Here is a 16,987-nt window from a genome sequence, read left to right as displayed (position 1 = left end):
CAGGACGCAGAGTTTTCTTCTTTCACGAGACACAGAGAATACAGAGTTACTTACAGGATACAGAGGTGAGTTCAACGCGCTGGTGGATATTGGTTGACACTGCCGAAATTGAGTAAAATAACGGAGACGAACCGAGGATACTGAAATATCCCACCGCTGCCACCAATTTTGCTACGAGGATTTATTAGAAAAGCTTTTTAAAAAAAGAACTTTATTTAATTTTAATAATTAAAACATTTGAAATTAACAATTGAAATTAATTGGGGCAAGTGTCACCGGGAGCGCGGTTAGAATTGAACTGCGTGATCTATTGGCAACCTAACTAAGCGCAATTACGTCGTGCACCTTACATTGCATTTTTATGTACATTAAAAATATATAGCAGTACGCAATAAAAAAGCATTATTTCGTCTTGTAACAGTCGGTGGAAAAATTGCAAGTAATTAACAACACTGCTTAGAGTTTCGATCGCAGTAAAAGCTACGTTTTGTCTATCATATTAGAAAAGCTATAGTAGCTTCTTTTGTCTCTCTTTATTCTTTAAATTTTACTTAATCACGTGAATAACGTCTACTAACGTTACTCAATTGTTTTCATCATACTCCTGGCTGAGCCTTCGGTAGCCCACCTGTCCTAGTAAGCCTGGAAAGGCCTCCGGGACACCAGCAAACCTTCAATCATAAAAAAAATTGCTTTCATCATGTTTTCGTTTACAGTTTTACAAATATTTCATAATTTTCCATTCCTTTTTTTTGATTATATAACAATAACAAGAAAAAAAACTTTATATCTCTTTGTTTATTATCATCGTTGAAATTTATATTCAGTAGTTCAAATTATGAGACCCGTTGAAAAGGTCAGTAGATTACGTTGATAAAGAAAGCATAACACTTGTTGCTAATGAATGCATGTTTCGGGAGAAGATAAAGTGTGGGTATAAATATTCGAAATCGGATTGCAGAAGCACAGTTTGCTTCTAGGCTGGAAACCATGAAGTCTGTCTTGATTCTGGCTGGGCTTGTAGCCGTCGCGCTCAGCAGTGCAGTACCAAAGCCGAGCACCATAAAGACAAAAAATGGTAAGCGTTAAATTGTAGTACTCTATATTAATACGCTTTTATTAGCTTCAGATATATGTATGTTTGTAACGGAATCTTTGAACATGATTTTGACCCCCTTCAAAACGTCAGATTAACTCGAAATTTGGCATACTCATTAAGGACCGATGACAATTCAATATTAAAAAAAATATTGAAAAAATTGAAATTCAACTAAAAAATTAAAAACAAAAAAAAGTTAAAAAAATTACCAAATACGCTTTTATAGAAAAAAACAACTAAAAAATAGAAAATAAATTTATTAAAATTAGATTTTTTAGTTGCTATTTTTTTGTTGTATTTTCTATAAAAGCGTATTTTGTTATTAATAAACTTTAACTAGAGTCAAAACTTTTTTAATAAGGCCTCATTTTTGTGTAGTATAATAGTAATACAAGAAATACGATTTATTCTTTAAAAAAAAAATAAACCTGTGCTATCGTAGAGCCGTGTGGTTTTGGTTCTATAGGTTCTTTTCTATGTTAGCCCACTTTAAATAAAAAAGGAGAAGGTTCTCAATTCAAAATGTACGTTTTCATTATAGTGCGTATTACGTAAAGCTTATACGAACGTTATATCTTTAACTATGCATACAGCCGTCTATTGAATCATTGTTGTTATAAATTGTTTTACCTCTGCTATAGGCTCACATCTCTTTCTGAGGCGTGATTTAGAAAAGGATGCACGATGCGTGATCCAATTTGGAATTTTATAGCTCGGCCTCATCTCCTGCCTCATAGCAAGGCCGATTTTGCGAGGCCTGGTATCTAAACTAAAAAGAACAAAATCGCACTTACCCCGCAACGCGCCGACTAGGTTGCACTGTTGCTATACCATCATTTGTATGTTGGTATATTATTACCGCTGTAACGTATACATTACCGCCAGTATTGCATATGTTGCACGATGAACATGTTCAATATATGTACAATTTACAATTTAAATACGTCACCGTTTCAACACAAAACTATTTGCAAATGGATTCATCATTCATCATCTAAACTCGTCGTGGCCTAAAGGATAAGACGTCCGGTGCATTCGTGTTGAGCGATGCACCGGTGCTCGAATCCCAAGCGGGTACCAATTTTTCTAATGGAATACGTACTCAACAAATGTTCATGATTGACTTCCACGATAAAGGATGTGTAATAAAAATCAAAGCCGCAAAAGTTATAATTTGCGTAATTACTGGTGGTAGGACCTCTTGTGAGTCAGCACGGGTAAGTACTTGAGACCTTAGAACTTATATCTCAAGGTGGGTGGTGCATTTACGTTGTAGATTTCTATGGGGTCTTTTAACCGCTTAACACCAGGTGGACTCGTTCAGCCACATAAGCAATAAAAATAAAATAAAAAAATCATCAAAACACAAAATCAACCATTGTAGGTTTATACCGTTTTGACTAAGTAATAAAGAAAAGCAGGTTTTTTTTACAAACAACCAAATTATGTAATAAAAGTAAATATAGTAAGCTATGAACGACCGATTAGTGGTAACATATCGGCGCTGGTAGTTCCTAATGTGCTTTGATGCCAATATGTATCTCAGAATTGAAGTTATTCAATACTTTCCAGATAATAATGACATCTAAGTGATATCGCTTATTCGTAAATACTTCTTTATAAAATATTTACATAAATTTTTTTTACTTTATTCAGTGGATGCCGTATTTGTTGAAAAGCAAAAGAAAATTCTGTCCTTCTTCCAAGATGTGAGCCAACTAAACACTGATGATGAATATTATAAAATTGGCAAAGACTATGATATCGAAATGAATATGGACAACTACACTGTAAGTACTAATAATTAATATCAATTTAAATTTAACGTGAATTTGTTTCTTTCTTTCTTTCTTTATTGAAAACCATGTTTCATATTTAACAGAACAAGAAAGCTGTTGAAGAATTTCTGAAGATGTACAGGACTGGTTTTATGCCTAAGAATTTAGAGTTCTCCGTTTTTTATGACAAGATGAGGGATGAAGCTATTGCTCTATTCCATTTATTCTATTACGCTAAGGACTTTGAAACGTTCTACAAGACTGCCTGTTTTGCGCGTGTGCATCTCAATCAAGGTCAATTCTTGTATGCCTTCTACATCGCTGTTATCCAGCGCTCTGATTGCCACGGTTTCGTTGTTCCTGCTCCGTATGAAGTATACCCTAAAATGTTTATGAATATGGAAGTGCTGCAAAAAATTTACGTAACAAAGATGCAAGATGGCCTCATTAATCCTGAAGCCGCAGCTAAGTATGGCATTCACAAGGAAAACGACTACTTCGTTTACAAAGCCAATTATTCTAACGCCGTTTTATACAATAATGAAGAACAAAGGCTGACATACTTCACTGAGGATATTGGAATGAACGCTTACTACTACTACTTCCACTCTCATTTACCGTTCTGGTGGACATCAGAAAAATACGGAGCCCTTAAAGAGCGTCGTGGAGAGGTTTACTTCTACTTCTACCAGCAATTATTGGCTCGTTACTACTTTGAGCGTCTTACCAATGGACTTGGTAAGATTCCCGAATTCTCATGGTACTCTCCGATAAAGACTGGATACTATCCATTGATGCTAACTAAGTTTACACCCTTCGCACAAAGACCTGACTACTACAACTTGCACACCGAAGAAAACTATGAAAGAGTAAGATTCCTTGACACTTATGAGAAGACATTCGTTCAGTTCCTCCAAAAGGACCACTTTGAAGCCGTAAGTTATTTATTCTTTATTTGTACACACTGTTAATATAATACAGTAATTTCGATAAGAAATAAAAAAAGTTCGAACATTAAGTGTGTAATCTTATTGATTTATTTCTAAAATGTATGATTTAATAGATTTTTTCATTTATAGTTCGGACAAAAAATTGATTTCCACGACCCGAAAGCCATTAACTTCGTCGGCAACTACTGGCAAGATAATGCAGATCTGTATGGAGAAGAAGTCACAAAAGATTACCAACGTTCTTACGAAGTATTTGCGCGCCGTGTGCTAGGTGCTGCGCCTATGCCATTCGACAAGTACGTTTAAAAAATATTTTCAAAACTTAATTTTTACTAAGCAATGACGACAACTCTTTTCTACTTATATCCAAGTCAATCGTAATCCGGATTTGTCTTTGTACGTTTGCAAAAAAATTAATAGTAATAGTTTCTTCATGCTACTTTTTCAGGTACACTTTCATGCCTAGTGCAATGGACTTTTACCAGACTTCTCTTCGTGATCCTGCTTTCTATCAGCTCTACAACAGAATTGTGGAATACATCGTTGAGTTCAAGCAATACTTAAAGCCTTACACTCAAGACAAACTTTACTTTGATGGTGTCAAGATAACTGATGTTAAAGTCGACAAATTGACAACATTCTTCGAGAACTTTGAATTCGACGCCAGCAACAGCGTGTACTTTAGTAAGGAGGAGATTAAGAACAATCACGTCCATGACGTTAAGGTGCGCCAGCCACGATTGAACCACAGCCCCTTCAACGTTAACATTGAGGTTGATTCTAATGTCGCCAGTGACGCTGTTGTCAAAATCTTCCTGGCTCCCAAATACGATGACAACGGAATACCTCTCACATTAGAGGACAACTGGATGAAATTCTTCGAGTTGGACTGGTTCACAACTAAACTCACCGCTGGTCAGAACAAGATTATCCGCAATTCGAATGAATTTGTCATATTTAAAGAAGACTCCGTGCCAATGACTGAAATTATGAAGATGCTCGACGAAGGAAAAGTACCTTTTGATATGTCGGAAGAGTTCTGTTACATGCCTAAAAGACTCATGCTGCCTAGAGGTACTGAAGGTGGATTCCCATTCCAGCTCTTTGTTTTCGTCTATCCATTCGACAACAAAGGCAAGGACTTGGCTCCTTTCGAATCTTTTGTTCTTGACAATAAGCCTCTTGGCTTCCCTCTGGATCGCCCCGTTGTTGATGCATTATTCAAGGTTCCTAACATGTATTTCAAGGATATTTTCATTTATCACGAGGGTGAACGGTTCCCTTACAAATTCAATCTTCCTTCGTATGACACACAGTCTAATGTTGTTCCAAAAAATTAAATTTTAATAAACTGATGAATTTTGCATCCGTAATATCCAAAGAAAATGTAAAAACTTTAAGTATAACTGTTATGATTTAGAAAAAATAAAATCAAGTAGGTAAAATTATAATTATGTATTTTTATTTCATTCATTTTTTATGTTAACTTATATTACAAAAATTCTTGAGCGCTTAGTTGATATCAAAGTACATAAGTATACTATTTTTTTAACAAAACTACAAACTCAAAAACCAAAAGAATATTAATACAGATTTGAAGAAAAATAGCCTGATTCATCAACGTCACTCTTTCTGTGGTAAATTTTGATATCAAAAAGCCTATAGTTAGATGCCAACGAATTTTGAAAACCCGAATTTCTATGAAAAGGAAAACCTAAAGGTTTTGTATCGTACTCATAAGAGACTTGTTTATAATAATTTACTTCTGGTGCATGATCCATTACTGAAGAATTTTCTGAAGGGGTAATTATAATAGCCAACTTAAAGCTTAGACCAGATTCAAGTCCTCGAGGTATTGCCAAGTTGCCGGGAAATTTAAACAAATTGAATTTTGTACCTTTACGTGCAGATTTTTTATAGTCGTAGTTATGGAAGTAATGCTGTGAAATATCGTCTTTAAAATATGAATATTTTTTTGATTTATGTGGATTCCAACTGATTACGTTAAGTCCTGTATGTAGAGTGAAGTTAAAAATATCCAATTCGTAAAACTCCTCAAAACGTTCCCAACAGTTGTTGAAGCTACAGTTGGGTCCCAAAAAGAGTCGTACTATGACATTTTTGTCAATTTTGGAGTCAACGGTAAAATTTAATGTTAAAGGTGAATGATTTATTCGTCTTTGTCTTGCGAACATCGGCCATTTTCTTGATATGTAACCAGTTTCAGCAGACAACATTTTGTTCAGCGGTATACGATAGTATTCAAAAAAAGTTTCCATTTTAGTAAAATTGGCACCAGTAATATTAAAATCTTCTGTTGTATACTCTTCCATTAAGAACGGATCCATGAAATGTCGAAAATACTTCATTACGTTCAAATAATACTCTATCATCTTCCAAAAGGTAGGGTCTCTTAGTGATGTTTCAGGGTGATAAAATACGGAAGGTGCGGGATTGTATCTGAAATAAAAAATAAAAAAAATTCACAGCACCGATGTACTATAAGAAAATTTCTAAGCTCCATGAACAAAACTAAGTCATTCTACATTTTGAATTGCTCACGTGCCAATACCGCACAATTGTGCTTTTAATTAAAAGTATCTAGCTTTTTTATCAGCTCACAGAGATCCACTGCTGAACGTAGACCTCTCCAAAGGATCGCAACACTAAACGGGTCCTGCATCCTTTTATACACTTACACTTTTAGCAGGTCGTCAGCACAAATCGTAGGAGGCCTACCCGCTACCCTCTTTGAGTGACTTTGAGACTTCTGATAATATCCATTGACCGCGACCATGTTTCATTGCCGTATATAGTTATAATCACTTGAAACACACATTGGTCGAAGAGTTTTGTCTCAGGTTTTTGGGAAAAGAAGATTTTGCGCAGCTTTCCGAACGCTACCCAGCCTAATTGGATTTGACGATTGACCTCTTTCTCGAAATTGGACAAATTGTCCAAGTTAGACACATTTGTCTACTGCTTAGAGCGTACAGCTTTCAAACATAACTGAATTGGGCACTACATGGACATTCAAAATAAGTTTCGTTTTGTCCATGTTCATACTAAGGCCCACTCGGACAGAAGCCTTATTGATCTCACTTTACTCAGGTCCTCCAAGATCTCGGCCATAATCACGATAATAATTTTAAATAAGCCAAAGATAATTACTCGTCAATAGGATGTCTGTTGCGCATATTACCAAATATTTCTCTTAAGATTTTCGCCATTCTTGCATTATCAAGGTTTGACTTGATTAATTTAGCCATTATGCTCACGTGATCGTCATTATTCATATTTAATGTGATGCCATCCTTAAAAAAGAGAAGATAAAAAGATCAAATATTTATTATCCTTACATTAAGTATAGGACGTTTCAAAGGCAGCTAGTAGGAAATACTTACCATAACAATAAATCCTCTTTCAATACACTTACGTATGTTTATCCACACACCCTCCGCTTCAGCTCTTTCGTCTGTCCAATCCAGTTCATAATTTATATATCTAATTGGAAATCGTAATCCATTGTCGTATATCAAAGACGGGTCATACTCAGTTTCGTTAGGATAGCTATGATTCATGTGCAGTAGATGCTGTTTTTCTAGATTATAACGAGCCACTAACTGTTGGTGTGTATTAAAGAAATGTTCCGCATGTCTTAGATTTAACAGATCCAATTCATCGTTAGACATCCAAAAAGGATGTAGCAAATGCACGCCCATATAATAACAATTAAGTGAAATGTCCTCCCGAAAATAATTGATTCCTTGATCATCTCCGTTGTAGACCAGATTCCAACCAGAATAATTTGTATTAATTGATATGAAACCATGATCTTGATAATACTGATGCTCGGCAGCTTCAGGGGGCAGAACGTTGCGATTGCTCATGACTAATCGGAGTTTCATTGCTTTTATAATAGTTTCCGAATTAATGAAGTAATTAGGTTTTTCAATGTAACATGGATTTAATGATATTTTATTTCTGTTCAACTTATAGCTGTATAAATAGTTCAATTTTTCCGCATACCTCAGTATATCGTTATTTATGTTTAAAACTGACCAGTCGTAAATTTTTTCATAGTCGTCTTGTTCCACTTGTTGAAAAAGACGGAATAATGCTATGGCAGCTTTCCTCATGTCATCGTCATAAACAGTAAAAGTTCGACCTTTCGCGGTAATCCCGTTCTTTACATATTTGTAGAAGTTTTTGTAATATGTATTATTCTGAAAACGTTAAAAATTTGCATCTTATTTTTTTGATCTGAATTGTCTTAACATTTTTATTCATAGTATGCTAACTCACAGTATTCAGGACCTCGTCAACTTTTTTTGATTCGTGGGCATGGGGCGAAAATCCCGATGGAACTATTTGCATTAAGAATTTATTTTCATCATATGCGATTTCTGGAAAGATATTTATATGATGTTTTGAATTATTCAATATTAATGATCAGTATTTTTTTTCAGTCATTCATACATATTCCACGATTACTACCAAAGCTCATAAGACTAAATGATTAAACCATCGATTTTAACAACAAGAGAAATGTTTTGTTTAGTCATTACATAATTTGTTTAATTAAACATTGAGATGTTTTTGTAGCTCGATCTCTTTTGACTTAAAAATTTAAGTAACTGACCTCTCCTAAATAATAATTTAGAGTGGTGTTAAAATTGCTTGAATTTAGATAAATGGTAAATTACGTACCACCTTGATGCATGAGACGAAATTCATCTAATGGATCTGAAACTACTATTGCAACTAAATACAACGTGATCACAGATAGCACCAACATGGTTGGTGGCATAATAGCCCACTATCTCTAACACTATGTCGCCATGTCTTTTATCCTTACTGGATAGCACCACATTGGTCCTTTGTACCCTCTTAAGATCGCGAGTACGGATTAATAGGAATAACTCACATTGGTACGGAGAAGGTACAGAGAAGTGCAAAAGTATAAACCTAAAGTCAGTTTTTGTATTTTTTTTTTTTTAGTTTTAAACAATTTTTTTTATTATGTTAATTGTGACAATATAACATTTTTACAGAATTAAAATAGAAATAGTTGTCTTTAATTGTCCTAGAAAAAGTATGAAGATTATTATGACTATATATTCTGACTAGCTTAGAGAGCATATGATTAAAAAGCAAGCAATGAAAATGCGCCACCCGCCTTGGGATATAAGTTCTAAGGTCTCAGTATAGTTACAACGGCTACTCCGCCCTTCAAATCGAAATGCATTACTGCTTCACGGCAGAAATAGGCCGGGTTGTGGTACCTACCCTCGTGGACTCACAAAAGGTCCTACCACCAGTAATTACGCAAATTATAATTTTGCGTGTTTGATTTTTATTACACAATGTAATAACATAAGGAATACCTTAACCGTAGAAGTCAATCGGGAACGTTAATATAATATGATATAATAATGATTGGTTTGCGTAAAAATCATCGCTAATATGGGAATATACGGTAATATCGTAATAATGTTGTGATAGGCAGCGACTTGGCTATGCTCCTGGCATTACTAACGTCCACGAACGGTAACTACTTACTTACAGCCCACAAGGGCAATAAAAAGACTCCATTAGTAGTTGATGTGCAATTGTTATGAATTTTGAAATAGATATATAAATAAACTCTTTACCGTAGTCGCATCCTGAATGCCACTATCCAGTCAAAATCTTAATGTCGATCTTAATCGAAGTCTCAATTGAGCTCATACAGTGGTACTTCACTTTCAAACAACAACGCAAGATACCATGCTACCGGTGTAGAAGATACGCAGAGAAAGTAGAGGAACACAACGGAACATGAAAGACAGTATCAATTGAGTTTCAGTCTCAATTTTCAGAAACAATTTTTAGAGTTTCCCTCAAGCTGAAATACACGACTGCTTCGCGAGATATACCCAGGACTGTGGTACCTAATTATTTGGGCTCAAATTACCTCAAGCCCATATTTGAATATTCCTAAGTTAAGCGAGGAAAAAGAAATGGAATAAATATCTCAGTATGCCTCATCGCGACAGTACATTACGTTTGAAGGAAGCGATAATTTTCCAATTGTCTGTCTTCGTGCACGGTTAATTTTGGTCAAGAGGCAATTTATCACTTCCAGGGCGTTGTTTGTTAGAAATGCATAATAATGTACTCGAAGACGCTATGTTTCTGGAGCTATTTATTCCGCTACATCACAGTAAAATTATGAAATACAAGGTAAACGAGCTTTTTTTTTACGTCCAGTGGTTACTGGAGCCCATAGACGTCCACAACGTAAATGCGCCACCCACCTTGAGATATAAGTTCTAAGGTCTCAAGTTCAGTTACAGCGGCTGCCCCACCCTTCAAACCGAAACGCATTACTGCTTCACGGCAGAAATAGGCAGGGCGGTGGTACCTACCCGCGCGGACTCACAACAGGTCCTACCACCAGTAATTACGCAAATTATAATTTTGCGGGTTTCACTTTTATTACACGATGTTATTCCTTCACCGTGGAAGTCAATCGTAAACATTTGTTGAGTACGTATTTCATTAGAAAAATTGGTACCCGCCTGCGGGATTCGAACACCGGTGCATCGCTTCAACACGAATGCTCCGGACGTCTTATCTTTTAGGTCACGACGACTTCAAAACCCTGCCTATTTCTGCCGTGAAGCAGTAATGCGTTTCGGTTTGAAGGGTGGGGCAGCCGTTGTAACTATACTGAGACCTTACAACTTATATCTCAAGGTGGGTGGCGCATTTACGTTGTAGATGTCTATGGGCTCCAGTAACCACTTAACACCAGGTGGGCTGTGAGCTCGTCTAACCATCTAAGCAATAAAAAATAAAAAAAAGGGTGGTGGTACCCACCCGCGCGGACTCACAAGAGATCCTATCACCAGTAATTACGCAAATTATAATTTTGTAGGTTTCATTTTTATTACAAGATGTTATTCCTTCACAGTGGAAGTCAATCGTGAAAATTTGCTTAGTACGTATTTCATTAGAAAAATTAATACCCGCCTGAGATTCGAATACCGGTACATCGCGCTCAACACGAATGCACCGGACGTCTTATCCGTTAGGCCACGATGACTTCAGAAAGTCCCAAAGCAACGGCTTATTTCTAATAGCTTTGTCCTTGACTTACTAGCAACAGAAGAAAGGATTGAAAGTAAAACAAATTTTACAAAAAAAATGACTATTTTTGTATTGTAGGAATCTTAAAAGTTATTCTTGAAGTAAAGGTGCAATGCGTTATAAATATTAGCATTAAGTTGATTACAATGCAAAAAAAAAAACTCGTCACTAGTGAATTATTCCGAAAATAACTCTTTGGAACGAATTCAAATACGTTCGTGACCTACATGATGCAGGTACATAAATAGCAAGCACATTTCTATAAGATAGACAAAATCGGTACGTATTCAATTTTTTTCTTTCAGTTTATACAACCATGCTAATACCGCATTCGATTTGTACTAGTATTGAAGTCTTAGTTATTTTTAATACAATTTACAAAATAAATACTAATCATAATAATACTATTGTGAATCCTTGCTTCTCTGGGCTTAGTCTCCAGTCATCATCTCCATGAACTCTGTAAGAGAAAGAAATAAAAGTGAACGATTAAAACCTTGAAACATAAAAATTCCAGCGAGCGCGTAGATCAAAACAATCGTAAATAATGTGATATGTTTGGTTCAGGACCGGCGTACCATTGCTATTTAATGTATGTTACGAGACGTGCTAAAATTTATGATCTGATCCTAAAAACGGTTTCGTAAAAAAACAAATAAACGGAATAACATAGATCATAGGATCTTGTTAAATTTTTCATCTAAACAACATCAGAGGAATTGTTTGGGCTAATTTACATACAATGTCATTCATCTCGAGAACGTTGATGTACTGTTTATAGTACTTCCAGATGTTTGAAAGATCACAATATACAGAAAAAATATGTTTTTCTATATTATAACAATTACATATTAACTACGAGTTTCTATTTTTTAACTTATGGAAATAATCTCAAAGCGACGAATATTTCTAGGACGAGATTATTTTTTTCCGATGCATATCTTAATTATTTTTCATTGATTATTTCCGGTAGTCGAAAATAACAGTATCTCTTTAAGGTATTTTCCATGACATTTTTCTTAAATTGCCTACTACACTTTATGGATGCTAAGGTAAACAAAGAAAAAAATATTTATTTTCTATTTGTATTTCCTTTGCTAAGATACTACATGACTAACAATATAATTGTACGAGTAACTCACCATCAAAGTCCACAGTTCCTGAGCCGTCAGTGTCAATTTCAGCAATGATGCCGTCAAGATCAGCGTTGCTGAGTTTATCGTCAAGAGCGGCCAGGATCTCTTTCAGTGTTGAAGTGGTGATGTAACCGTTACCTTCACGGTCGTATAATCTGAGAATAAATGATATTAAGAAAATGATTAATTTGACGAGCAGTGTTGTCACGGTTGACGGATAGGTCTTTAAAAAAAAGTTTTTATTTTTTTATTACTCGTATTTCCTTTAGACAAATCGCTTGTGAGGTGATTCAAAATATTGCTGCATGATTGTACTCATGGCTTAAATGGTCTGCGATGGTCTGCGTATTTTTAAATCTTGCAACAAATCAAATCCTACGCGTTTTCGTAAAATCTAAAAGTCTACGAAATGCATTCTGTTAAAAATAAGTTCTGTTTGTCTTGGCTAGCAAGCCGGTGAAATAATATAGATAATGTAGATCGTGGGTGAAATGTTTGCATTCTATAATGTTTCCTATTGTTGCAAAATTCAGATTTTGTTTTTTTTTCCTCAAACTTGTGATGAGCATTTCGTTTTATTTACACAATCATCATGGCGACAATATTTTACTAATCCTCGAGAAATATTTGGAACTGGGTAGAAACGCAACAATTCTACATTATGTCCATACAATTTATTGCACCGATGCATTGATTATTTCGTAAGTAAAATAGGGGTTTAAATAGCTCCTTAACATTCTATAATTCAAAAATGTCTTCACTTTTTACGTAAATGAAGTGGGGGGTAAAATTTAGCGTTATGCGAAAGAAACTATTCCATGCGGACGGAGTCGCGGGGAAAAGCTAGTCTTATTATATCTTTACAGTAAGAGCCGTTTGTTAAGTAGGTACGTATAGTCGTATGTTTACGAGTCATCATTATCAGCCTGCGGCAGTCCACTGCTGGACATAGGCCTCCCCCAAAGCTCGCCACTAAACCCGATATTCGGTTCTACGCATCCAGTTACTGCCAGCTGCCTTGCGCAGGTCGTCGCTCCATCTAGCAGGAGGGCGTCCTACACTACGTTTGCCGGTTCGCGGTCTCCACTCCAGAACACGTCTACCCCAACGGTTATCGGTTCTGCGACATATGTGACCAGACCACTGCCACTTCAGCTTACTAACTCTGCGAGTTTACGAGTAATACTTATAAATTGGTGACTGCTCGCGGTATTTGAAAGTTCGTTTTTTTCTTCTTTTTTTTATTGCTTAGATTGGTGGACGAGCTCACAGCCCACCTGGTGTTAAGTGGTTACTGGAGCCCATAGACATCCACAATGTAAATGCGCCACCCACCTTGAGATATAAGTTCTAAGGTCTCAAGTAGAGTTACTTTTTTTTTTTTTTTCCTACCTATGCTGATAGCCTTGAGAGGCTATTTCAGCTTCGCCCTAACGTTTGTAGGTGAGCTCGCGGGGCTCAACCGGAGAGTTGCTAACACTGACCCTAGCAAGAGCAGTGCTTCGCAGAATCTACCACCGGATCGGAAACCCGACCCACTGAGAAGATCCGGCGAGAAACTCAGTGGGCTGTGTCTATGGGTTAGTAGTTACAACGGCTGCCCCGCCCTTCAAACCGAAACGCATTACTGCTTCACGGCAGAAATAGGCAAGGTAGTGGTACCCACCCGCGCGGACTCACAAGAGGTCCTACCACCAGTAAAGCTAAATCACTTGATCGACATTGGACAATTGGACGATAATACACTGCACGAAACGACCGTCAATATGACCTTACATTTTATATGAATGGATACGCTACAGGCAAAAAACGAACGAAACTTCATTAAAAAGTAGACTAAACAAATATTTTCATCGGCTCGGCGCTGTAGTGCGTTGGTACTTTGCAGGTATAGTATGTATATGCAATTAATTACGTCTCTGTTTATTCTAACATCTATTTTATGGTCTATTTGCAATTATTCTAGGCACTATTTTACTTGTGTTTAATGTAAATGTTTTGGGTTTTCCCGAAAGCGAGAATTTGTTCATTCGCTTTTAGAATAATTATTCTGATCCTTCTATCGTTGTATATGAGAATAATGAAATGAAAATATCTTTCCCGGAATTTGTAGTGGTGTTTAGTTACATTTGAGATGTTTTAAGCGCATACTCAATATTCGAGGTCATCAATGAAGAAACACTAAATCTTGTGAATATTTAAATATAATATACTATAATATATACAATATATACATTAGTGATCACATGGGCGGGTCCTTCCAAGAGCTTCAAAAAGGTATAAGTAGGAAGATACGGATCCTCTGTAAGATACCATTCTTAATAATAAGCTGTTTGATGGAATTAAAAAAAGTAGAATAATCGAAATTATTATTACCTGAAAGCTTCTTTCAGTTCTTGTTGCATGGCTTCAGCGTCTTCCTCTTCAAGGAAATGGGAAGCAATATTACAGAAGCCATCGAAGTTGATCTTCCCACTGTCTGAAATTACATAAACATGCAATCAGTTTTTGGCTCACGACTAAGCCGCGAAGAGCGGATGTGGGTTCACTACGTATAAATATGTTCTATAATTTAAAAAGAATAATCGATTATGTATTATGTAAATATCGATTATATTCAATTTACAACAATTAATTTATTTTTACAACAAAATTTAATTCAATTTAGTACAAAAAATAATGTGAAATTAATTTAATTATTTTCTAACTAAATAATTTTTTTACGAATGCAGTAGAAACTTCATATTCATTAACTAGTAGGTGAGTTGGTGTTGATGTTACGTTATTAAAAAAAACTTTTGAGGAATAATAGTCCAAAGTCATCAAAGCATATGATGTTAATTTAACTATTATCGTTTCTAATACTGTAATATAATCTCGTAATGAAATAATATTTAGTATATCGTATTAAAAACCGAACGAGCGACTTTAGAGCGGACAATATAATATAATCTCGTAATTATATAATATGTAGTATATCATATTAAAACCAAACTTTAGAGCGGACAACAAAACCGTTCAAAGGGACACTGCACGTTGGTTCTGTACGTAAATAGACTCGTTAGTTCTCCCGAAGTGTAAAAATATTCGTGAATATTAACATGCGAAGGTGTCGCGTCGTCGGTATGCATCGTTCTCAAATGACTTGATCAACGCTCTCTCTGTGAATCTCCTTGTTTATGCAATGCGGTAAGGCCAATAATACAAAAAAAATATATATTTAATATTTTATTTAAAAAAAAAATTAAAAATATATTTTTCAATGTTCTGTGATAAAAAAAGACTATAAATAAAATGAATCGAATTTTAATGTACGAAGTTGTTGGACTATCCTTCGAATATGTACGAAGAAATAATTATTTTTCTCTAAAATATTTGGCGTGGATATCCGCGCACGTGCCTCGTCTCAATAGCAGCTAAGCCATGAAAATATCCCAGCATTTTAATATCATGTACAACGATTGCTAATTTGATTAGCGTGAATGAAGATAGCTTTGTAGGCTGTTATGTAAACACCATGTTGAATGTATACTTCGTAATGACAATGGAATGTTTAGTTCCCCACAGCCCAGCATAGATTCAGAATAGGTTAGATAAATACCCGTTTGTTTCAAATTGTAAGTACTTGATTTTTATAGTTTAATTGTATTATTAATTATACTTTATATAAGTATAATTAATATTTAAAGATAAGCCATGACGGTCCGTAAAAAGACACTCGTTAATGGGATTCTTCAATTAATAAAATTGAAAAAAAAAAAAAAAGAATACTGGATTTTTTAAATGAATCGAATGAAAACTTTCATTCTTTTATTATATTATTAAAGTGGAAATGCACTAAAAAGAAATGTAATGTTTTCGGGGCTTATGTGTGTGAGTTTTTTTTATTCTAACATAGCTTTTCAATGCCTGAACCCTTTCGATTGCATTTTTATATCACTCCTAGTGACAACTTTTTCTTACCTATTAGTGCATTTTTGCAGTCGTGTTTTCTATATATACCTTTTTATTGTTGGTTTTAGAGTTACGTATTCATCAAACTTATCGGTCAATACAAATCGATGTACCATTTATGTTTTTTTTAAAAGTAAAACCAAATTAGGCTACTTACTTTCCGGATCGTTTTCATCGATGAGTGCTTGAAGTTCTGAGTCGTCGAATAGCTGTCCCATTGTGTTGAGAATGGTGGAGATCTTCAGCACGTCGATGTAACCAGACTTCGTGGTGTCAAACATCTGGAATGCTTTACGTAGCATGGCCATCTTTTGTTCATCATCGGAATCCTGTACGAAGAGAAATGAAATAATTTCCTTGAAGTTGTGTATTTTAATTATTTTTTTGTCATAAAATTTTTATATCATTTTGAAGTTTTTTTTTTTTATGGTAAAATATACGTATATGTACGTTTAGCATAGAATAAATCTTTTATGAAAACATATCAGATTCGTTTCTAACAAAAGGGCCAGAGGTAACCAACATATTTTTATTTGAACATTTAACTATGTTTTGTTAAGCGTCTTTCACATTATAGTTGATTGTAGTTTGCTCCCACATCGTAAAAACTGCACTGTAAATCACATTTTCACATCACTATTTAACATTGAAATCCTCTCACCATGTTGCACGTCAAGGATTGGCGGCTGTAACAAGAACTGAATCCGTATGCGAGTGTTGTTACACTAGACTACGCGATCGAATGCCACCCTTATTTATAGCATTCCTTCAGTCTGAAAATACAAAAATAAGTGAAAAACCATCCATCCTACTCTGGCCCGTGCGTGTGACGTAGGTCATCGGGTCTCCTCAGTATAAATTATAACCACCGCCAATGATGAAAACGTATTAACGAAACCCACATTTTATTTACAGGAAGTGACTTGTCAGATTTAT

At 35.3% G+C, this 16,987-nt stretch overlaps 3 protein-coding genes across 3 annotated transcripts; 1 reads left to right on the top strand and 2 right to left on the bottom strand.

Moving 5' to 3' along the window:
- Positions 1–950: 950 nt before the first annotated feature.
- Sp2 (sex-specific storage-protein 2) lies at positions 951–5,278 on the top strand. Its single transcript, XM_028185883.2, has 5 exons — positions 951–1,078; positions 2,756–2,889; positions 2,982–3,812; positions 3,957–4,123; positions 4,276–5,278. Exons 1-5 carry the CDS (start codon positions 991–993, stop codon positions 5,165–5,167), a joined length of 2,112 nt encoding a protein of 703 aa, XP_028041684.1. The 5' UTR covers positions 951–990; the 3' UTR covers positions 5,168–5,278.
- On the bottom strand, positions 5,268–8,722 carry LOC114251573 (hexamerin 70a). Its single transcript, XM_028185895.2, has 5 exons — positions 8,538–8,722; positions 8,133–8,233; positions 7,232–8,053; positions 6,999–7,141; positions 5,268–6,287 (listed from the first exon to the last, which is right to left on the bottom strand). The coding sequence occupies exons 1-5, from the start codon at positions 8,635–8,637 to the stop codon at positions 5,411–5,413; spliced, it is 2,043 nt and encodes a 680-aa protein (XP_028041696.2). The 5' UTR covers positions 8,638–8,722; the 3' UTR covers positions 5,268–5,410.
- A 2,283-nt stretch (positions 8,723–11,005) lies between these two features.
- Positions 11,006–16,843, bottom strand: TpnC25D (Troponin C at 25D). The gene is made up of 5 exons (XM_028186524.2): positions 16,713–16,843; positions 16,209–16,380; positions 14,474–14,576; positions 12,104–12,252; positions 11,006–11,421 (listed from the first exon to the last, which is right to left on the bottom strand). Exons 1-5 carry the CDS (start codon positions 16,713–16,715, stop codon positions 11,393–11,395), a joined length of 456 nt encoding a protein of 151 aa, XP_028042325.1. The 5' UTR covers positions 16,716–16,843; the 3' UTR covers positions 11,006–11,392.
- Positions 16,844–16,987: the final 144 nt, after the last annotated feature.

The sequence above is a fragment of the Bombyx mandarina genome, chromosome 03 (assembly GCF_030267445.1).
Source record: "Bombyx mandarina strain Sakado chromosome 03, ASM3026744v2".
NCBI classification, from domain to species: domain Eukaryota; kingdom Metazoa; phylum Arthropoda; class Insecta; order Lepidoptera; family Bombycidae; genus Bombyx; species Bombyx mandarina.
Note: the sequence above shows the minus strand (reverse complement) of the source record. Positions and strands in the feature narration are given on the sequence as shown.